This window comes from Panthera onca, chromosome A2 (assembly GCF_046562875.1).
Source record: "Panthera onca isolate mPanOnc1 chromosome A2, mPanOnc1 haplotype 2, whole genome shotgun sequence".
Taxonomy (NCBI): Eukaryota; Metazoa; Chordata; class Mammalia; order Carnivora; family Felidae; genus Panthera; species Panthera onca.
In genome coordinates this window covers 168,410,994-168,433,965 of record NC_138340.1, presented here as the reverse complement: position 1 = coordinate 168,433,965, position 22,972 = coordinate 168,410,994, and the positions used below count along the sequence as shown (strand labels likewise).

At 49.7% G+C, this 22,972-nt stretch overlaps 1 protein-coding gene across 4 annotated transcripts in view; it reads left to right on the top strand.

The window, feature by feature from the left end:
• PTPRN2 (protein tyrosine phosphatase receptor type N2) overlaps positions 1-22,972 on the top strand; it is an 812,735-nt gene that overhangs the window by 327,829 nt on the left and 461,934 nt on the right. For all 4 annotated transcript variants that reach the window (XM_078436952.2, XM_078436943.2, XM_078436944.2 and 1 more), the window contains 3 exons: positions 12,304-12,486; positions 14,044-14,084; positions 16,644-17,038. In XM_078436952.2, coding sequence (XP_078293078.2) covers positions 12,304-12,486; positions 14,044-14,084; positions 16,644-17,038 — 619 coding nt within the window. The remainder of the gene's footprint in view (positions 1-12,303; positions 12,487-14,043; positions 14,085-16,643; positions 17,039-22,972) is intronic.

Genomic DNA, 22,972 nt, shown 5'->3' with positions numbered 1-22,972 from the left:
CCCTGTGAATTCCACTCACTCTTATGTAACATATAGTTCCATGCCCACTTTTTACATTAAAGTTTTTAGAAATTGTGGTAAAATACACATGACCTAAAACTGACCATCTTAACCATTTTAAGTGCACAGCTCAGTGGCGTTAAGGACATACATGCTGTTGTGCAGCTGTCCCCACCACCATCTCCAGGACATTGTCCTCTTCTCAAACTGAGACTCTGTCCCCATTAGGCACTAACTCCACTCCCCTCCCCAGCACCCAGTGCCCATCCTCTGCTCTCTGTCTCTATGGACCTGATGGCTCACGGGACCTCATAGAAGTGAAATCACAGGGCAGTGGTCCTTCTGTGACTGGCTCGTCTCACTGAGCATCATGTACTCCAGGTTTGTCCATGCTACAGCGGGTGTCAGGATTTCCCTCCTTTTCAAGGCGGAATGATATTCCACTGTATGGGTAACACCGTATTTTGTCAATCCGTCAACGGACGCTCGGGTTGCTTCTATCTTTTGGCTGTTGTGAATGTTGTTGCTGTGATTGCCGTATGCCCGGAAGTAGGCTACCACTCTGTGTGTGTGTGTCCTTCAGATATCCCGTCCAAAACCAATGACCCATGCACGTACCCATACAGCTGTGTTTTTAAGTAGAGGCATAATCATCTAACCATCACGGTATGTAGGCACCACAATACATTTAAATCAGTTCTATGTCTCTATACAGTTGACTCTTGAACAGCGTGGGAATTAGAGGTGTCAACCCTCTGTGTAGTTGAATATATGCACTTAACTTCCGACTCCCCAAAACCTTAACTGCTAATAGCCTACCGTTGACTGGAAGCCTTACTGATAATACAAACCATTCATTAACACATATTCTGTGTCTTATGTGTATTCTTGCAATAACGTAAGCTGGAAAAAAGGAAATGTTGCAAGATATGTTCATAGTACTCTGTACTACAAAAAGTCCATGTGTAAGTGGATGCGCACAGCTCCGAGCTGCGTTGTTCCAGGGTCGACTGCAAGTCTCCTAAATTATATATAGTTTGTTGATCTTTGCTCTTCACATGATAGCACCATTAACATCCTCATGCATAAATCTTTTCAGACCACAGAACCCTGATTAGAGTTTTCCCAGCCTCAATAGTCACTGAGTTTTAACAAAGCCTAAAGTCACTCTTTTTCCTTTTTTTTAAGAGACTATTTTTTAGGAGCTTTAGGTTCACAGCAAAATTAAAGGGAAGGTATAGAGATTCCCCATGTACGTCCTGCCCTCACATGTGCCCAGCCTTCCCCATAAAAAAGATCCCCAACTGGAGTGTTAAATTTGTTACAACTGGGGAACCTGTACGGACACATCATTATCACCATAGTTTAGGGTTTAGTTAGGGTTCGCTCTTGGTGTTTTACGTTCTGCAGGTTTGGACAAATGTACAGTGGCTTGTGTCCACCATTATAGGATCATGCAGAGTAGTCACTGCCCTGAAAGTCCTCTGTGCTTCCCCTGTGCGCCCATCTCCCTCCCAATCCTCCAACCACTGAGATTTTTACCGTCTCCATTGTTTTGCCTTTTCCAGAATGTCTCAGTGTTGAAATCACACGGTGTGATTTTGTTTTTGTTTTTGTTTTTTTACATTGGCTTCTTTAATTTAGTAATATGCATTTAAGGTTCTCCCATGTATCTTCATGGCTTGACAGCTCATTTGTTTTTAGCACTGAATAACATTCCAGTGTATGAATGGACAAAAGCTTAATTTATCCATCACCTACTGAGGGGCTTGGTTGCTTCCAAGTTTTGGCAGTTATGACTAAAGCTGCTGTAATATAAACACACGTGCGGTTGTTTGTGTGGGCATGCGTGTTCAGCTCCTTTGGGTGAATTCCAAGGAGTGTGATTGCTGGATCTAGGAGTTTTATATGTTTGTGGTGTACAGTCAGGCTTGTAACACATTTTGAGTTAATTTTTATGAAAGGTGAGGGTCTGTGTCTAGATTTACCTTTTTGCATGTGGACGTCCAGTTGATCCAGCAACATTTGCTGCAAAGACCGTCTTGTGCCGCTGTATTGCCTTTGCTCCTTTGCAAAGATCAGTTGACTGTTCTTATTTGGGTACGTTTTGGGGCTTTCCAGATCTATATGTCTATTCTTTCACCAGTACTATGCTGTCTTTCTTTCAAGTAGTGTCAGACCACCAACCTTTTTCTTCCTCCTTCAATATTGGGTTAGCTGTTTTGGGTCTCTTCCTTCTCCATATACATTTAGAATCAGTTTGCCAATATCCACAAAATAAATTGCTGGGCTTTTGATTGGGATTGCATTGAATTATAGATCACGTTGGGAAGAACTGACATCTTGGCAATATTGAGTTTTCCTATCCATGAACGTGGAATATCTCTCCAGCTATTTAGTTCTCTGATTTCTTTCATCAGAATTTTGTAGCTTTATTCATATAGATCTTGTGAGTATTTTGGCTGAAGTCATTCTTTCCATTCAAGTCTCAATGATGACAACTAAATTATGGAAACCACCTTAGGGGATGAATCATATACAGTTTTCTAAATAGTTAACTAGAGCCAGTGACAAATAATATGCAGTGTGCCCACTGGTAGAAGCTGCCAATCTAATTCTTGCTCACTGATGATGCTCAAAACCAAACCAAAGAGGAAACAAAGCCTCTAGCCAATCTGTTGGAATTCTTTCTTTATTATCTTGATTCCACACCCTGGGGAGCCCAGACTAGGAATTAGGAGAATTTAGTTACTATTATCGCTCTGCTTACTTTTATTCTGGGCATTTCTTATGCCCAGCTTCTTCCCAACATACCTTGTTATTTTTTCTATTCAGATGTCTTACTGTATTATAGGTTGAATGGCCAAGGTAATGAGTGTTCTCATCCCCTGCCCCCCAAATCTGTACTAAAATGGATTCTATTGTGTTGATATGGAATGTTTATAGGGATGGAAGTCTGAAACACTTTCCTTAACTATTGGCTGTGCAATTTCCCAACTCTATGACTCTTAGCAAGTTTACTCATGAATTTGCTCATTTTTACACAACACCTGCTGAGCACCAACCAGTCAGATAGTCTTTCTTATTCTCTTCCCTCATTCAAGATAAGAGTGTTGGATACGTATGTTTTGGGGCCTCTTCCTGTTTGAACTTTCCGTGATTGCTAAGACCATGTAATTGCCGGCTGTGTTGTCCATTTCCCCATTTTGTTGATGGTGGGAGTCCCAGCCTGGAAACTTATACAGGGCAAAAGTATACCCTGTATCCCTCAACCTCAGGAGGGCACTGAACCAGAACTTTTACTTTCATGGTGACAGTGATCAATTGTAATAGTGGAAAAACCAGATTCAAGTGCTTCTATTGCCCTGGAGAATATATGCCCACAATTTAGGGTCATTTTCACTTGAAAGGAAGCACTTGCTGCCTTTTTCATTTTTGAAAAAATACATTCACATTTGAGTGAAGGCCAGTGTTGCTCTAAATACTTTTGGTTAAAAAAAAAAAAAAAAAAAAAAAACAGGACCAAGGGGCATATGGGTGGCTCAGTTGGTTGTGTCTGACTCTTGATTTCAGCTCAGGTCATGATCTCAAGTTCATGGGTTTGAGCTTCTCGCTCATGCACATTTTCTCTCTCTCTCAACGCAAATAAATAAACATAACAACAACAACAACAACAACAACAACCAGGACCAAACTGACCATTTAATTACTGGAGTAAAGAGGCTGCCTCTCAGAGTCTGCCCCATGAGGAACTATTGATAAATTGCTGTGCCCTGGCTTCATGCCCTTCCCTGGGGTTTATGAACATCTTCTAGAACCTATGGAAGAAGGTACCTGTGTTATCAAAGTAGTCCTCATCTCAGTTAAACTTAGTCCCACATTTGGTATAAGATGCCTGAAACCTTTATGTTAGCCTATCACCATGTTGTGTGGCCAGCCAACAGTCTGCTTTCTCCTGGGGGTGGGGGGTGGGGGGAGAAGCAAGAGCAGGGCAGAGGAATCTCTGGGTGTTGCTCTGTGGCTTACACAGCAGGAAGATGGCTCCTCTTGTTTTGGCTTCTGACTCCACCCTGCCTGTCCAGCATCCCTGAAGTGAACACACCTGGTTGGGTTGCTCAGATGTACAGGAAGAGCAGCTGTGTATGAACAGGGACCCTGACTCTGCATGGCCCCATCCCGTGCCTTCCTCCTCGGCTGGGAAACAGCTTCCCTCAACTTCTGTGCCAGCAAAGAGTCACTGTTCAGATTCGAAAGGAACCTGGGGGGTCACACAATCTGCCCTCACATGAGAAGTATCTTCAATAGCATCTCTGGCAGATGAACTGTCAGCCTTCCCTTAAGTACCTATGAGTTCATTACTTTCCTGTGAGGTCCATTACATGAGAAGCCAGAAGCATTTTCTGGAAAGTTCTTTACACAGAATATTGAGTTGAAATTTGCCTCTCTTACATGGAGAGTGAGTAGAGCACCTAGAGAGGACTTACTGCAACCATTTGTTCCTGCCACCTTCCACCAGGAAGACCTCCTCGAACAACACAGAACAAGTGCATTCTCCCTGTCGCCTGCTGACCCTCACATATAATGCCATCTCCCTGCCACATTTCTAACCTGAATACGTCTAGGCCGCCTCCTCTTATCATAAGTCAGTTAACATTCTGAGTGTGCAGACTCATGTTAATGTGAATTTCAATGAAACATCCTTTAGAAAGCAATCTGACTGCCACCCCCATCACCAACTGAAGTGGCACAATTAATGCCAAACCTAATTTTATTATTTTTTTTTGGTTCTTTGTCTCAGTGTTACATGTAATAGAGAGACTGGGTGATGATGATGGTGACAGTGATGATGATGATGATGATGGTGATGGTGGTGGTGATGGATGATCATCCTGGTGGTGATGATGGTGATGATTGATAGTGATGATTGTGGTGATGGTGGTGGTGGTGATGGATGATGGTGATGGTGATGATTGATAGTGACGGTGATAGTGATGATGGTGATGACAATGGTAATGATTGTGGTGGAGATGATGATGAAGTGTGTTTACACATGGCTAAATTGTATCCTTTCGTATATGCATGGTGGTAAAGGCATTTAAGAGCAAAAGCTGTTATACATGAATCACATCTTCATTAAAGCAGTTTTGTAGTGAGGTTATCTGCACAAAATTGCTTATTCTCTAAAGCTTATAACATTTTGTCTGGGGGACCCTATTAAGACATATAATTTCAGTAGGTCAGGCTTGCAGCAGTTGTGCATGTGACTTGATCTCCTACTCCAGGCCTTACATATTTGATGTCCTGACATTTGTGTAATTGCTCTGCTAGAGCCCACTTGGAGCATTGAAAGCTACTTAAAATGTCATTATAAGCTGGCCGGGTCTTGGAATTATATGGTGCGGTTGATGGAACAAAAGAATGTTCCACTTTGATGCGTGTGGTATTTGATTGTGCTCTGTGCCATGGTCCCTTTTCAATCCACCAGGGCTAGCTGGACTTTTAAAAAAGGATTTCTTGATTTCTGTTCATCTTCACATGACTGACAGTGGGTGCCTTTGAGATAAGTCAGTGTGGTTTACAGTAGTGGCATGGGAGATGATTTCTGATATGTGTTAATCGTTCTCATCATAAGCTGCTCAGCCACTCGAATCTACCATTGCATACCTAAGGGTTTTTTTAAAGTTATTTTTCACTAATGAAACCTGAAAAGTTTCTTTTTTAGATGAGAGGGACAATGTTTGGAATTATATTGTATTATTCCATTTTGAAGGTGGATATTTCTTATTACAGTCATTCTAAGAGATCCATGGAAAGTCTCTCCTGATCTCTGGTCTTTATCTTAAAGATAAGGAGTTTTATCATGCGGTCATCCATTCCTGTTCTTTTCCAGATAATGAGGCTAGACTGAAGGAAGCGACAGAAAGAAGAGGTATGGCACAATACGAGTTTCTCTGAGTTCTTAAACGTTGGGACGGATTATTAGCAGAGGAGCACAATTTCACGTTCACTGTATTGATTATTAGAAATGTGGTAGACAATCTACACGCTTTATTTTGTTTTCACAGTAAACCCTTCAAGTGGGAATTACTGCCTTCCCACCTCCCCCATCTTCCGTACCCCGGATTCGTTTTTCCACAGCCCTTATCAGTACCAGACATTCTATGTATTTATATTTTCAATTGCTTATTTTCTTTCTCTTCCGGTATGGATGAATGTTTCATGAAAGCCAGGGCTTTGTTAACTGCTTTATTCCCGCACCTGGGAAGTCGCTGGGCATAGAAAATGTGCAATAAACATTTATGGAAGGAAGGAAAGAATGGAAGAGAGGAGGGAGGGAGGAAAGAGGAGAGGAAGGAATATCCCATCTCTTGAACTCTCCTGTTTAAATGTGAATGTCTCTGGGAGGCACAAATCACTCACGGATTATCAGTCACCTTAATGAGACCTAGAATGAGTCACCCGCACTATGGGCAACAGAGACGCTGCCTGAGGAGCAAGCCGGGTGGGGGTGTGTAGGGACACAAGGGAGGGGGCGTTCGGACATGTGGGGACAGGACCAGACCGTGGACTCAGACACAGAAGACGGCACGAGGGAGTGAGGGATGCAAACGTTGCCACACACAACGTTGGAGAATCTACGTGAGAATCTAGCCTGCTTCACAGCTTTGTGCGAGGCCAGTTGTGCGAGGCCAGGTTGCTGTAAACCAGGGTCGGAATAATCACCGTGGTAGTTCTTGTATTGCTTTACACTGCACGTCCAGCACGGTAACCCCGTCGGGTTGTGCTCCTCCGTCTGGAATCGGACAGTGGCCGGAGACAGTGGGGCCCTGAGAGGAAACGTTCTGCCCAGGTAGACAGGAAGCCTTGGCTCAGGGGCTTAACTCGGTCTGAAATGTTGTCACAGGGGAGGTAAGAGACGTCCTCTGCCTGCTGCTGTTGGGTGCAGAGCGGGGTGGGGCAGGGATTCCGTGGTTGGAGCCCTGTTAGCACACGCACCTTGGCTCTGCGAGACGAGGGTGTTGTGAGAGACCGGGGCAAGCCCTTGGTGGGCCAAGGTGCTTGGGAATGGAACGTTTTTGTCCAGTGGGTTTCCTGGTGAAGTTTGCATTCGCCAGAGACACATTTTTGATTCAACGCTTGTTAAAAATTTCTCACACATGTATCGATCCGTTTCTTGCCTCGACGGATGTCGGGGGCGTCGTGGTGTGCACCCAGGGGCCTTATGCACAGGGAGCAGCAGAGCACTGTGACGGGCCTCGGCCGCCCGCAGCCTGGCTCCTACTTTTAGGTGCCTGCCCTTTCACCCCTTTTATGCCATCGCGGCAGCCCCGCAGACAGACCACTTAGAGTGGGTGTGTTTATGCTGCCACAGGCCTAATAAACAGCAAAGACAAAGACTTGTGCTTACTTTTTAGCTTAGGTTATTTTTTCATGTTTTTTACTGATTTTCTCCTTAAAATATATTCTTGACGTTTTTGATGAAAAAGTTTTGCTCAGGGTAACTCAGACCCCAAAATTTATACAGTAAGATTTTTTTCTCAAAAGATATAAATTGGGTTTATCTTTTTAAAAAATGAGTAAATTAATTGGGTTACCTTCATTAGAAATTAATAAGAATTTTTAAAACTTTTTTAGTAAAAACTAAGTTTTATATTCTTATAGTTTAAATAAAAGTTTTATAGTGATGTTTGTTAGATCTAAGTTTGTCAATTTCATTGTTAATTTCTGAGGGTAAAATGTAGGAGGTAATTTACAAGTAGATTTAAAGTTTGGAGGTTGTTTGGTTGAATTTCAGGAAAGACATTTGCCTGCAGATGGGGTAATAACTGACAGTTTGGGGAGCGTGTGAGCTCAAATACTTGTCTGTTTTAGGAGGAAAATGGAATCAGTTTTTGGGTTGTGCTGTCATTTGATGTTCTTGCAGGGTCTCCGCAGTTGGTCTGTCCCATATGTTGAGTTTGCTTAATACTGTCCAGTCATCAAGTCTCTCTGGCTGTGTGAGTGTGAATCCTATTGTAGCTCTGAAGCAAACCATGCCTTTAATTCTCTATCCTTCCTCATGGTGACTCGTACTCCTAGGTTCTCAACACAAGGAGTGCCCAGTACCAGTTAGTGAATAGGTGAATGGATGGGTGGATGGGTGAGTGGGTGGGTGGATAAGTGGGTGGGAGATTGGATGGGTGGGTGGGTGGATGCGTGAGTGGGTGGGTGGGTGGATGGGTGGGTGGGTGCATATGTGGGTGGGGGGGTGAGAGGTAGGTGGGGGGATGCATGTATGGGTGGGGGGATGAGAGGGTGGGAGGGTGGGTGAGTGGGTAGGAGAGTAGATGGGTGAGTGGGAGAGTGGACGGGTGGGAGAGTGGATGGGTGGGTGGGAGACTGGATAGGTGGGTGGATGTGTGGGTGGGAGAGTGGGTGGGTGGGTGGATGGGTGAGTGGGAGATTGGATGGGTGGGTGGGTGGATGCGTGAGTGGGTTGGTGGGTGGATGGGTGGGTGGGTGCATATGTGGGTGGGGGGGTGAGAGGTGGGTGGGGGATGCGTGTATGGGTGGGGGGATGAGAGGGTGGGAGGGTGGGTGAGTGGATGTGTGGGTGGATGGATGTGTGGGTGGGTGGGTGGGTGGGAGAGTGGATGGGTGGGTGGATGGGTGGATGGGTGGGTGGATGGGTGAGTGGGTTGGTCGGGTGGAGGAGCTGGTGAGAGAGTAGATGGGTGGAGCCTGGGGTCTGACTTTAATAACTGAGTTTCACACGTCTTTAAATGCACATGAATACTTTGGCAAAGAACCGTCTCACAAAGCGCAATCTTACATTGAATGTTGAACCAACTGGGAGGCAGCATCACTTGGCACAAGTAAGCGTTCTGGGGCACACACGGCGTGTTCTCTGCTTCTTGCTTGCGAAGACGCTGACCTGTAGCCGGAGCTCAGCACGGACACCCCAGCCTCTGTGTTCATGATGGGTCGTGAGGGATGAAAAGCAGCGGAGGGCTACATGACTCGCGACCATCAGCGCCTCATCATGGTCATACTTAGAGTTGTCACTCGTGGTGCTGCCCCAGGGAAGTGCTTCTCAGGCCTGGCTCACTTGTTCCCATTTTACACAGAAGGGAGCTGAGCACCAGCGAGAGGCTTGCCCCGACCACACCCTGGGAGTGCCCGTGGGGAGAGGAGTCCATACCCGCGTGGGCCGGATCTGTGTGTGCAGCCTCATCCGCTCTCAGCTCCCTGAAGCAATGTTTGGACGCACGTAGCACTCTTTCTCCTAAGCGGCAGAGTGCACGCTCCCCCCCCAACCCCCCAGAAAGGGGTCAACTTCTCTTCATGCGAATCTGGCTCGGCAGCCCCGGGGGCGGAGCACCATAGGGGCCACGTAGTGACCGGTGAGAATTTTAAATGTGTTCTTAGAAACCAAAGTCTCAGCTACACCTATCACCAAGAAAGGGGAAACCCCTGCAGATTCCAGAATTGTGAGGCTTGAGAAAGTGGACAGGAATCCAGTGCTGCCAGCAGTGGGGTTCACGGCCGACACTGGGCAGTTGCCTGTGCTAACGGGTCCACGCAGGAAGCAGACACGGCCTGGCGCTGTGCTCCTGCCTGCCTCTGTGGGTGAGGCCCCTGCGCTCTTTCCTCCTCCTGGGCCAGCGCTGTGCCTGCCGGTCCCTCAACGCCGTGGGCCCCGCATCCGTCTACCCCTGTGTTGCACGAGTGGTCGGGTCTGCATGTGGCGAGTGACTGTGGTGTTTTCATGCCGCGGTTTCTGTCAGGATTGTTTCTCATTGTCACCGTGATGAAAGGAAAGGCTGCTGGAGTGGATTTGGCAAACGTGGGTCACCGTGGACCTTCTTTTTTCTGCAAGTGCCTTTTCAGAGCAGACGCTTGGCTTCTGTGTTGGTGTGAGGGCAGGGGCCCTGCTGAATCATGAGCGCTGAGAACTTCTCATGCCTGTTGGCGGACAAGAGAGGGAAAGTGCCACAGGGAATTAAGTGTGCAACTCTAGTTTAGTTCCCAAAGATGGAAATGTTAAAAAATACAAAAAGCCTAAATTTCTTAATTTGTAAGAAGCGGGGAATGATGCCCCCCCAACTTAGTTCAGAGGATTGCCTGAAGGAAGCCATGGGAAGTGTGAACTCTCACTAGGTCACTGTTCTTAGGGAGCAAAGTCATGAGAATAATCATCTTACATGAACCTTCACTTAGGAACCAGTGACACATTTAACCAGCATTAAATACTCAGGAAAAAAGCCAGCCCCCTGCCCCCACGTCAGAAACAGGACTCCATCAAACGTTACGGTTACGGAGTGAGATTTACGTATCATGAAGTGCATGGATGCCGAGCGTATGAATGAGTGTGTTGACATGTGTGTGCACACGTAACCAGTGTGCCATTAGACATCCCCATCGTCCCAGGGAGTGTCTTCCTGCGCCCGGTCTGTCCCAACACCCTGTCCCCTGCATAGGCCCCACCCGGTCCTGGAATCACCTCCTACTGAAAGAATCATGTGTGTTCTTCAGTGTCTGGCTTCTTTCACTCAACATAATCCCCTTTGGATCCGTCTGGATGTTTGTACGTGACCATAGTTCATTGCTGCTTGTGCAGATAATGACAGATAGTTCGTCCATTCTCCCGTTGATGGATTTTTGGATTTTTTTTTTTTTTTTTTTTTTTTGTATAGCTATTACGGATAAGGCTGCTAAACACAATCTTATACGCCTCTTCCATGGACATAGGTTTTTGAGCACATTTTCTAGGTATATGGAAGGGGCATATTCTGTTATAAGAAACTGCCACAAGGGCTTCCTGGGAGCTCTAAAGCTTTACTCCTACCAGGGATGTACAAAAGTTCCTGCTGCTACATTTCCTCTGCAAAATTTGTTCTCAGTCTTTTAAAATTGAGTCATATTAGCAGGCACGAAATATGCTGACCGTGGCTTTAATTAGCCTTTCAGTGATTAGTAATGGTGCTGAGCACTTTTCCATGTGCTTACTGGCCACTTGTATATTTTCTTTTCTGAAGTTTCTGTTCAGTTCCTTTGCCTATTTTCATTGGAACGTCCCTTTTTATTATTATTGTTGATGTTAGAGGTGTTTTTAAATGTATATTCTGGATAAAAGTGTTACGTCAGAGTTTTCTGTTTGATCATCTTCTGAAAACATTTTCTCCATTGAAACGCCTTCGAATTAAGGCAGCTTTGTTGAAAATCGTCTGCTTAGGGTTGTCATGATGCCTCATGTAAGATGTGTGTGGTAACCTTACAACAGCACGGTTCCGTTACCCTCTGGTGGCAGGTACTCCCGTCGACCTGCTTTATAAACCCTGCGTTAGACGTGACTGCTTCCTCCCGGAATAGAGGCGTTAGGAGGAAGACCGTCGTGCGCGTGCGCCCACCCGGCCGCCCTTCCGCTAGCCTCCAGCACTTCTCACAGGCCTGTGTTTCCAGCCGGTGTCATTCCCTCGGCGTTTCCTGTCCTGCAGGTCTGCTGGTGACAGATTAGCTTGGCTCCTCGAATGATACGGACACGTCTTTCCGTCACCCTCATGCTGGAAGGAGATCTTCCCTGGACGTGGGCTTCTGAATCAGAAGTTTTTTCTTTAACACTTCAAATACGTCATTCCTGTGTGTGTTATCAAACAGCTAATTATAAATATGCGAAGGCCTCATTCTTACCAGACACGCAGTGTGTCTCGCGCCCTGGTCTGCATCAAGTCAGCCGCTGTCTGCGTCGCGTCGCAGCCTCTGGGGGCCGTTGGGAGCCGTCTTGCCCTTGACCCTCCCAGGAGATGCCCCTGCGTGGCTCGCTCTCGGGTTGGTTCTGGGGTCTGCTGGGTGCCTTGGCTTTCACACTTAATGCTCTTCCCCAGTTTGGGGGAATTGCCGAGGGTTTTCCCCTCCCCCTTCGGCTTTTAGGTCCCATTCTCTCTCTGTCTCCTTCTTGCTCTCTGGCTGTGGTCCGTTGTGCCTAAGGTGGCTCTGCAGGTCACTGAGGTTGCACGCAGTCTTTTTCAGGTTTTACTCTGTTCTTCAGAGAATGATAGTTCTTGTTCTCCATCCCGGGACTCACTGACCCCTTGTTCCCCATCGTCCGGTCTGCTGCTAGGCCCACGCAGTGAGTTTTGGAATGGCCGATACTGTGCCTTTCGTCGACACAACTTCCACTGCTCCGCTTGGGGTCCCACTGCTCTCTGCACCTGCTGGGTGCCCGCCGTGCCGTTTGGGGTCGCTTGTTCATCCCTTCGTTCCCGTGTTGACCGCTCCTCCCTGGTGTCTCCTGTGCTTGCTCTTGTGTGTGCCCCCCCCCAGAAACACTTATCCAGAGTCTCCTGAAGGACCTGGGAGAGCAGCCGGACCTCGGCGAGGTGGCCCGCGCGATTGCCTCCGCCATGCAAGCTGTGGGGGCAGAAGGGGAGCCGCGAGGTGCCGAGAAAGGAGCCACGGGAAAGCCGAGAGAGTCCGACGTTGGCCGGCAGGGTGGAGGCGTGCCAGGTGAGGCTCCCGGCCCCAGGGTCACTCAGGTTTGTGGGGCTGTGGGGCGGGATGGGGCTGTGCAGAGGCCTGGCTCACCAAGCGGTTACACGTTCCTTCTGCTGAGGAGAGGTGGATTTGTAGAAACGATTTTTCTCCGTTTGAACTTTTGCCTCTAAAAGCTTTCTTAACAGGCTGAGCCTACCAGAGTAATTATGTTGAAAGGCAAATTGCTCTCTGTGCTGAGGTTCAGAGTTAGAAAAAAACAGGCCAGATAGAAAGTGTTTTTGTTTGGATTGTGTGGGTGAATGGAGTCAAATATTTGAATAATACAGTGAAAAGGCTCCATTTGAATGTCTGCTTGAGGCTCAGAGCCACCCTGTGAGGCTGCACCAGAGAGAGAGCAGAGATCCCCCCACCCTCCCAGGGTGCGTGCACATGTGTGCACACACTCACATATGCACACATGTGCACACACACGCACACAATAGGCACACATGCACGCACACACGTGTACATACACGCACGCACACGTGTGTGCGCACACATGCACACATACATGCAACACACACATGCACGTGCACACATGCATGCAGTGCACACACGTACACACGCGCATGTACACTCATGCACACCTGTGCACATGCACATGCACACACGCCCGCATGCACATATGCACACACATGCACATGCGTACATATAGATGCACACACGCGTGCACACATGTACATGCATGCACATGCGTGCACACACATATGCACGCGTGCACGCACACGGCAGCTGGAACCCTTGGGCTAAGGGCTGAGCAGGTCAGGTTTCGTCTCCCCTGATGACTGGCCTTCTCTGTGCCTGACTGCTTCTCAGAGTCTCTGGACCTCCATGAAAGTGTCTAATTCAGTGCCCTGCACACAGCAGGCACACACAAAACATGTGCCAGAAACACAAGTGAAAAGTTGCATGTGTCTCTGCTCTGTGGGCTGGGACAAAGTCATGCTCGGAAGCTGGAGTCAGGACACCACAAGCTCCAGCAGGACGAGGCTGTGTGTTAGGCAGTCAAAGAATAAAAAGACTGCTGCCTCTCTGAGGGTGAGGAGGGGCAGAGAAGGTGCCTGGGCATTTGGGCTTCACGACTTCTCGGGTTACGCACCATCGGGCACTGCCGGTAGGGTATTTAGAGAAACCACCATCGGCGAAAAGTGATGAACTGTAAAGACATCTTAACTTGAGGTGGTTTGGTGTAGACGCCTGACTTTGCTTTTCTGTGACTATTAACCGCTGCCGGCACTGGTTTCTTGCCGCGAGCTAACTCTGACGATGACACACAGATCCGTGAGGCTGGTAATGCGATTTGTTACTGACTTCACGTCTGTGTTTTAGCTGGTAACCCCCTCCTCTTCCATGAAGCTTATAGAAGGCTAATATTGTACTATAAACAGAAAAAGTTTGCTTGATAGTAGAAGTTAGGCCGACATCATTATGCCCGATCTTCTGTGAAGGACTGTCTGTGGTCCTTTGGTGTGGGCGTCACCTGCGATGACATTCTTGACAAGGCTTCTGATAACGCTGTGTCTTCCACAGATGACAGAGTGCCGGACGGTGGAGGGAGAGCTTACGAAGAGGTAAGACGGAGCGTCTCTGCGTGTTTGGTTCACCTCAGATCTAGAGCTGGGCTGGTCATCTCTGTTCGTGGTTTGGGAACGTATGTGATATAGAAAGGTTTTTTTTTTTTTTTTTTTTTTTTTCAGAAAAGGATGGAAAAAACTCTCATAATCCCCAAATAGGGGAAAAAATTGTGTATATTTTGATACATAGTAATATCTGCTTTCAGATTATGTACTAATACCCATTGTAGGAATATGAAAAATATAATTAATACAAGTAAGAAAATCAGCATTCCTTAGAATTTTCCTACCTGGACTGATTACATCAAACGCCTGCTTTATGTCCTTGTGACTGTCCTGTGTGCACTGACTCCCGAGCTCCACGTAGCAGGGACCTTCACAGGCTCTGGACCGTTTAGGACTGCACTGTCTAACGTGGCAGCCAGTAGCCACACGGCGGCTATTTAACCCTGAATTTAAATTCATTAAAATTAAGGAAATAAAAAACATGCTTCCCGACTTGTGCTAGCCACATTCCAGTGTTGCTTCGTAATGAGGGCATTGGATGGTGGCGATACGGAACATTTCCATCGTCGCCGGAGGTCCTGTTGGACAGCGCTGGTTGGGAAGGCAGTCTGAAGCAGGGCTCAGTCACAGGTACCCCCACTCACCGAGGGGTTCCTGCTTAAGAACCTTTGCTCATTAGCACAAGCCTTAAGGATGCAGAAGGTCAGCGTGTGAACGATGATACACACGATACGTGGTTCTGTTTTTTGGTAGAGTGGAAAAAAATTTTTGGTTTGCACTTCTCTTTCCAGATTATTTCAGTGGTTTTTGGTTCAATGCTGTTAGCAAGTAGCAGAAGAAAACATCAACAGTCCTCTTAAATGTCCATCAGAAATGGGGGGATATTCTGTGTCAGTTGAGGAGGGAGACGCGGGCCTAAGAACGTGTTTCTTGACTTAGGAAGTGGAGGGAATTTTACAGCGATGGCCGAGTGCGGCCAAAGCCAAGGCTGCTGGGTCTCCCCAGGGCACACACTTGAGTCAAGGTTGACTCTGTGAAGACCCCAGGGTCCTTATACCCTACCTTTCCATCCTAAACAAGTTGAATTTTGATTCATTTCTCTGTTACCTGGGGTATGTTTTCAAGCAACTTTTTTCCAAATGGGTATTGAGTGTTGTATTTTCTGAGCTCTTATTTATTAATATCTTTTGTTTCCTCTTCTCACGGAACACAGTTTAAGCAGAAACCCAATTCTCTTTCCTTCAAAAGCCTGAGGAGAGTGTTCCATCCTACTTAGTAACTGAAATGCTATGTACAGCCACCATTCAGGATCCAGATTCGAGCAAATGTTTTTACCAAGATACTATTTTCTTTACATATTTCAAAACACAAAAGGAAAAACATCATGTACGGTTTTTAGTTAAGAAGAGAATGGAAAGTGTAAAGTAAATTCCCTTTTCCTTTTTCCATCCGGTATAATCCCGGGGATGTGATTTCATGCGGAAAAAGGAAATACCTTGCGGAATGAGCAGGGGTCTCTTGCTCTCGTATGCAGGAGGAGGTGCCCTGGGCGTGCACTTCGTGTGCCCCAGCAGCAGGAGTGACCATTCGCTTCCCTTGGAAGCAGGCCGGAGTCTGAGAGGGCAGTGTGGTCCGGTGGTGGCATCCCTGCACTCAAATTCTGGATCTGGCAATCAGTGCCTCAGTGATCTTGGGCAAATTTTTAACCTCTGTAGGCCTCGGAGCCTACGGATTAGAGGTAAAACTAGGCCTGTGCTCACAGGCTGGGGTGACAATTAAATGAGCGAATGTGCACAGATCGTTGAGCACGGTGTCTGGCCTATAATCAGCCCTGTGTGTGTAAGATGATGTTCATCTAGCGAGATGTCAATTAAGTGGTTCTGAGGGCCCTCTTGTCCAGGAAACGGGGGTCAGGACGGGCAAGCCTTTGCATATGACGACCCAGGGTCCCTCAGGGGGTGTGAGGATGCAATCACGTGTCCCTGTGACCGCTTGGCCCTGGTGTCTCCACTTCCCTGTGAAATGGGGACGAGCATGACATCGTGAGGACTCGGGGGGTTCACGCAGACCGGGTGTCTGAGAGAGAGCCTTTGTGCATCGTAAGAGCTCAGTAGATGCAAATGGTAATGTCATGGTCAGAGGCCCGCTGTTTCCAGAGGGGTAGGATGGGGTCTCAGGATCCACGTGCGCTCTCTTTAAAACTTCAGATGCCAAACACCTACACTGACTTTATAAAGTCAGATTCTTGAGGAAGGTGTATGTGTATGTGAGAGAGCGAGAAAGACAACCAGAGACAGAGACAGACAGACACAGAGACAGAGACAGAGAGACAGAGAGAGAAAGAGACCAAGACGGAGAAAGTGAACCGGAGACAGAGAGACAGAGACAGATGCACTCACTCCCCGTGAGTGATGCTGATGTGCGCGGCCCTCGTCCTGCCCTGGCTGACCGGATGTCTGAGTGCAGCTGTGACAGAGCTGCTCCTTCCCCTGCCTGCGGCTACCCGCCCGTCCCCCTAAACTTCATCTCACGGAGCCTCCTTTCTGCCAGGTCAGTCGTTTGAGCCTCGAACTCGGGGACCGCCTGCCGGACCCTGGGTCCCAACTCTCTCCTGCCGTACCCCCTCTTTCGGAGCCCTTCAAAATGGAGGCAAAGAAATCAGAGGCCGCTGAGGCCCCCCCGGCTTGGGAGGAGGAGAGCGCCGGGGTGGAGGACGTGAGGAGTCAGACCTACTCCAAGGAGCGGCTGCAGAGGCCGCCTCCCGCAGAGCCCGGCACGGGCGGCTTCGGCGAGTTCCGGCCCTGGGTTCCCCGGCCCTGGGTTCCCCGGCCCTCGCAGGAAGACGCCCACCTCACGGCGGGAGCCCAGGGACGCCCCACGGAAGGCCTGCGGCTGGAGGTCAAGCCTTCCCAGGAGGACCACGGCTACATTGTGACCGGGACCGAGTGAGTAGAGGCCCTGGTGTTCCGCCCCCGGCGCTCATTGGGTGGGTGGAGTGGGGGTGCCCTCACCCTGCCCGTCTTTGCCCAGAGACACGGGAGGAGGCATTCCTGGTGCCTCGGGGGCGGGAGGCCGGCCGGCAGCCAGCCTGTCGGTCACCCGGTGTTCTGACCCAGGGGCCTGAGCTTCGGGGCCGTTCTCCACAAAACAGAGCCCTTCGGCCCTCCGACCCGCAGCCCAGACCACGGGGCACGTGGACGCAGCGGCCCCCGGGGAGCGGGTGGGACCCGCACCTGTGTTTGTGCGGCCTCCTTGCCGATTGAGACTCCAGAAAAGTAGTCCAGGTCTTGGGGCATGAGTCCTCCTTCAGAGGGGAAGACACGGCCTTAGGGACGGGTGCCCTTCCTTCTCCCCTTTCTGACCCGCACATATCGAGGGGCCCCGTGCCCACAGTGTGTACCCGGCGGGTGACACACGGGCCGCCCCATTTTCAGGTCATCACACCAATGACCCTGGCTTTTGACGCTGTGCTTTGTGAAACCGTTGTGTCTTCTTCAAGTAATGGAAGTATGTGGCTGGCCACATGCACACAGGTGTGTGTGCACGTGTGTGCAGATGTGTGTGCAGTCCTGCCCACATATGATTTTGCTGTTGCGTTATAGTGTTCACTGTTCAGGCGTTTCTTCATTGTGAATTCAGAAGTCGCCCGCGTTTCAGTGGTCACACGCAGTGTGGGAGGGGCCGCTCACGGTCCGTGCCGTCGGTCACACGCAGTGTGGGAGGGCCGCTCACGGTCCGTGCCGTTTCTCACTCTGGTCCTGCACGCCTTCTTTCTGTGCCCACACCTCCCAACTAAGTTCACTCCACCAGCTTGTCTCAGGAGTTGCTATACTGTAGGTAGCAAATTTCATCAGTTAGCAATAGTTGTCTAACACGATTGGGCAGAAGATACTTTATTTTGAGCGCAAACCACAGACCATGTATCAAAGCCAGCTTGAAACCCAAGACTCTTTCGAGCTGTAGATGGTGCTTTTACTTGTTTTTTAGAGAAGTCCTCAGCAGCTGACACTTCAAGTTTGCATCAGAGTAGCGACTCGTTTTCTCAAGTACTTTTTTATTGAGACGCGGCCTCCCATTTCTGCCCTCTTTGCCTGGATGGTGAGCTCCATGTGCCCATCTCTGTTGTCAGGCTCCGTGTCCTAGAACGCGAACTCTCAGTGAGCGCGGTCTTTAGAATCGTCTTACAGAGAAGCTCAGATGGGAACTTGAACACGACGCCCTGCTGGAGGCTCAGCTCTGTGCTGTTCCAACAAAGGCAGGGCACCTCCTCGGTTCCTTTGTGAAGCAAACCGTTTGGACAATAGTTACTTATTCTAGACCGTCCAAATCTGTGGAGTTTTCCCTCCTTTGGGAAACATTGATGTGGTGTGTGTGTGTGTGTATGTGTATATGTGTTGTCTCTATTCATCTGTATATCTATGTATGTCTGTGTGTGTGATGTATATGTCATGTGCACATGTGAGTGTGCGTGTTGTCCGTATTCATCTGTGTGTATCTGTGTGTCGTGTGTATGTCATGTGCACATGTGTGTGTGTATGGTCTGTATTCTCTGTGTGTCTGTGTGTGTCATGTGTATGTCGTGTGCACATGTGGGCATGCGTGTTGTCCGTATTCATCTGTGTGTTGTGTGTATGCCCTGTGCACATGTGTGCATGTGTGTGTGTGTTGTCTGTATTCATCTGTGTGTATCTGTGTGTCATGTGTATGTCGTGTGCACATGTGTGTGCATGCTGTCTGTATTTGTCGTGCGTATGTCACGTACATATGTATGTGCATGTTGTCTGTATTCATCTGTGTATCTGTGTCGTGTGTATGTCATGTGCGCATGCGTGCACATGTGTGTATTGTCCGTAATCGTCTGTGTGTATCTGTGTGTTGTGTGCACACTTGTGTACATGTGTGTTGTCTGTATTCATTTGTGTGTATCTGAGTGTCATGTGTATGCCACGTGCACACGTGTGCGCATGTGTGTGTGCACATGTGTGTGTGCGCGCGCGTGTGTGTGTGTGTGTGTGTGCGCACGTGTGTGTGTGTGTGTGTGTGTGATTACCATGGGTTCCTGCACGGCTGTGCTGTGACCTTCTTTCTTGCCGGCAGGACCGGTAGAATAAGGGCACATTCCCAGCGTGAGATGAAGTTGCTCGCAGGGAAAGTGGCCGCTGCTCTCGTGTCTGGGGTCCGGGGTCTCAGCTGCAGCACGAGGGGGCTGGGAAAGGGACTGTCATCCTCGGAAAGACTCTTCTGAGCGGCAGCCTTGTGTCACCATGAACAGCAGAGGGCGGTGCCTTTAGAGCAGGGCGATGCTTGCTACCGTTCTCTGCCTCAGGGTGACCCTTGGAGGGAAATGACCGTGGTGTGTGCGAGGCCAGCGTTCCTGTAGAAGAGAGACCTCTCCAGTCAGCGTTTCCTCTTGCTTTCTGACTTTCTGGTGGAAGACGAAGCCACTGTCAGGGCCGGCTTTTTCTTTGCATTTGAAGTTTGTTTTTCTGTAGCGCTTCCCTGGGCCAGACCTTTCGGACTTGAACGTTCACCTGCTACAAGCATGGGTTAGAGGAAAAATCATTATCGTGGCCCATTTCCCTTTTTCTTTTGCTGCCTCAATTGGATGGAAGATATATGGTGCAGATAAAACTTTATATCAATAGTTCTTTCTGTTTGTCACCACGGGCTTATGCTCCCTCCCTTCTGTAGCGAGAGATTGAGATTTCTGCCTCTCTTATCAGATTAATTGGTAATTTGAGATTCTCTAGGGCAAGATTTCACCAGATCTCAGCTTAAGGCTTAATAGATGAGCAATTAATTGACAAGAATCTGATGCATTCTTAAAAGACAAAGACGTCTGTATACCTGATTGTCCCATAAGAAGGAGGAAGAATGTGACCCATGACACGTCTCCCCTGCTCACTGCCGTGTCCTCCCATTCAGACGTGCGTACAGGGCTTAGCCTCGCTCTCCTCTGTCTCCTGCATTTTCTGATGGGCACGGTTCCATCTCGTCCTTTGCTGTTTACATTGTCACGCTCTTTACTCCCTGGGTGGACCATTCGAGACTGGACGAAGGTCAAGATTCCTGTCCCTGTCCCTCAAGGGTGAGTTTCCACGTGTTCCAAGTTTGGAAGAGAGGGCACACAGAAGGTGAGCTTGAAGCCAAGAGACCCGTGCTTTACGTCCGGTAAATAAATGCTTAAGAGCGCGTGGCTCTGCTGGGGTGCGCGTCTTATAAATGCCCTGCTGTTTGGTGTGTCCCCGCACAAGGACATCTGACGAGACTGGCTTTGGGGAAGCGAGCGCATTGGAGGCTGAGAGGAAGAGGTCGAGTGGCCACCAGGCCGGTAGGGAGACAGGGACGCCGTGTAGGGCGGCGCTGCTCCACAGGCAGCGGGCAGCTTGCACGAGGACCGCCGAGAGCCCAGCGCTCCCGCATGGAAGCGCCCAGAACACCTGCTCCTGCTCTCCAGCCCCCGCGGGGTGAAGATGGCCCACAGGGCCCAGCTGTCAGGGTGGGAGCCGCACGGGGCAGAGTGCGGACGCTCTGGAGCAGGTCCACGTGCTGGGTGGTGTTAGCCCTGGTGCAGTGAGCGCAGAGAACACGGGTACCCCTGGCAGAGCCATGGAATACCGGAGCTTCGGTCAAGGGAGAAGGGGTGGAGTGCAGAGGCCTCGGTGAGGCTCGGAGAGAGCGGGGCTGGGAATGGCCTCGGACTCCCGTCCGTGTTCTCAAAGAGCAGGTGGTTGTGGGTTTTCTGCAGTGTTTTCTTCCCACAAAACCCTCTTCCCTTGGACAGGCCCATCAGTGACACTCCGATGCTGTTCTAGAGGCTCACGCGTCATCCGTGTCACCACCTGCTTCACGGGCAGCCCCAGCTGCGCCACGGACGGGGTCTCAGCCAGACCTCAGGCCCGGTCCTACCCTTTGTCCGCTGGCTGGCCGTGAGGGTTGTGGGAACCAGAGCCTGGAAGGAAGTTCGGAAGTCAGGCCTCAGTCCCTGTGTGGCAGCCAGAGGAGGCCTCCCTTCCTGCCACTCTCTGCACTGAGAATCAGGTTACTCTGTTATTTTTAGAGGCTTCCTGGGAGGACATTGCCTTTCCCATCACTAACACGCAAGTGTAACAACCCGTGTCCTCGGGATGACATGGTGGGAGAGGAAGGGTCACCAGTAAGCAGTCATCCTCCCTGTCTGCACAGAGACCCCGGGCTGCCCGCGAAGCCCCTCAGAGCTGAGCCAGGGCCGTGGGGCCCGCGGTGCTTGTGAGGAACGCAGGCGTGGACACACAGAAGGCATGGGGGCTGGTATCGTTTCCTGTTTTTTCCTTCCTTGCGGGAGAAAAGAAATCTTAACGGTGTCGTGGACAGATTCCGCGGTGGGGCTGTCTGTGGGTTTTGTTCGTTCTGTTCTAGCTTCAGACCCTGTCTCCGATGGTGTGGTCTAACGTTTTCCTCAGGAGATACAGCTGCCATCCTGTCCAGGGTCTCTCCTGAACATGACGAGTCCCCGCCATGTCACCACGCATCCCGTTGATTTATCTCAGAAGACTGTGTGTGGTGTGACGCATTCATTTTCATCTGAGAAGAGTTTAGTGGGGGATATGGCCATCGGTGCAAATAGTCACATTTGCTCCTCTGGTAAACAAGGAGAGCAGCTTCCAAACCTAAAGTCCCCTACTGCGGAGTTGTTAGTTGTAGGGAATGCCCATGAGAAGGAGGGCAAACGGTGGTCTCTGAGCCCCAGACGGTGGCCCCGCTCTGGCTTGTCCGGTTTTGGTGCCTGGGCCTGTGATGTTCAGCGCATACTTACTGGGTACCTACTATGCGCAGGGGTCTCTGTACAGCAAAGGTCTCCATGTAAGTGATGGGTCGTTCTGAAGTTCAAGTAAGGGAAACGTGCACGTGAGCAGGGGGAGCCACAGAACTCGGGCATCTGCTGTATTGAGAGAAGGAGCAAATGGCTTCGACTGAGTGGGTCCTCAAGCCTGTGAATTAAAGAATCTCAGAACCCTGGTTTTTCCTATAAACCTCTCATCCTGACTCCTCCTGCCAGCCATGAACTTCCGTCTGCCCAAATTCAGTGGCTCCCGGGTGCCCGCCCTCCCTCTCATTACCTCTGCCTGGTGCTACAGAAGCAGCCGCCTCCCCGGTCTGGCCCCACCCGAGGCACAGGTCATCTGAGGCCGCTCCATTCTTCCCGAAACATTCCCAGCCTTCTCGTCCTCGAGATGCTGCCCTTGCTGTGCCCCCGGGCCCACCGCCACGGCCCCCTCCTCTTGTTCTGCACTCTGGCACAGCCACCGTCTCCAGTGGCCCATGCCTGAGGTGGCACCAGCACCATCTTCTCCACCACCTCCCGAGGGGTGAGGATCTCCCCGTGCGGCCACCGGGAAACCAGCTGTCACAGTGTCACACACAGCCGTCACGCTTCTCCCGGGAGGGGCTGCCCAGGGTGTGGCGGGGCTTCTGGAGCAGCGGAAACATTAGCTCATCAGCCAGTCCAGGAATCACCAGGAGGGGGCTTTTCGTAAGTTCTAGGAAAACGGGTATAATCGATGTGAAGGTTCCTCCCAGGGCAGTTTGAGGATCACGCCGTAACACAGGTCCAAAGTCACAGAGTGGATTCTTTAAATGTACTGGCAGTGAGGTGTTTGCTTCTCAGTGGAGACTCTGTTTAGAAACTCCCCCTGACATCGGTGTCAGAGACACCACCACCCGCTGCCCTCCCTGCAGGAAGGACTCGGACGGCTGCACTGCAGGTGCCCAAGCTGCTGTCCTAGGACACACCCACCATGTCCCCAAGGTCTTGGGCGCACAGGCCTGGCTTGTCCCCAGGCACCTCATCCAACAGGCTTTCCTGGCTGTTCAGTTGCATATTTTTCATGAGACAGTGG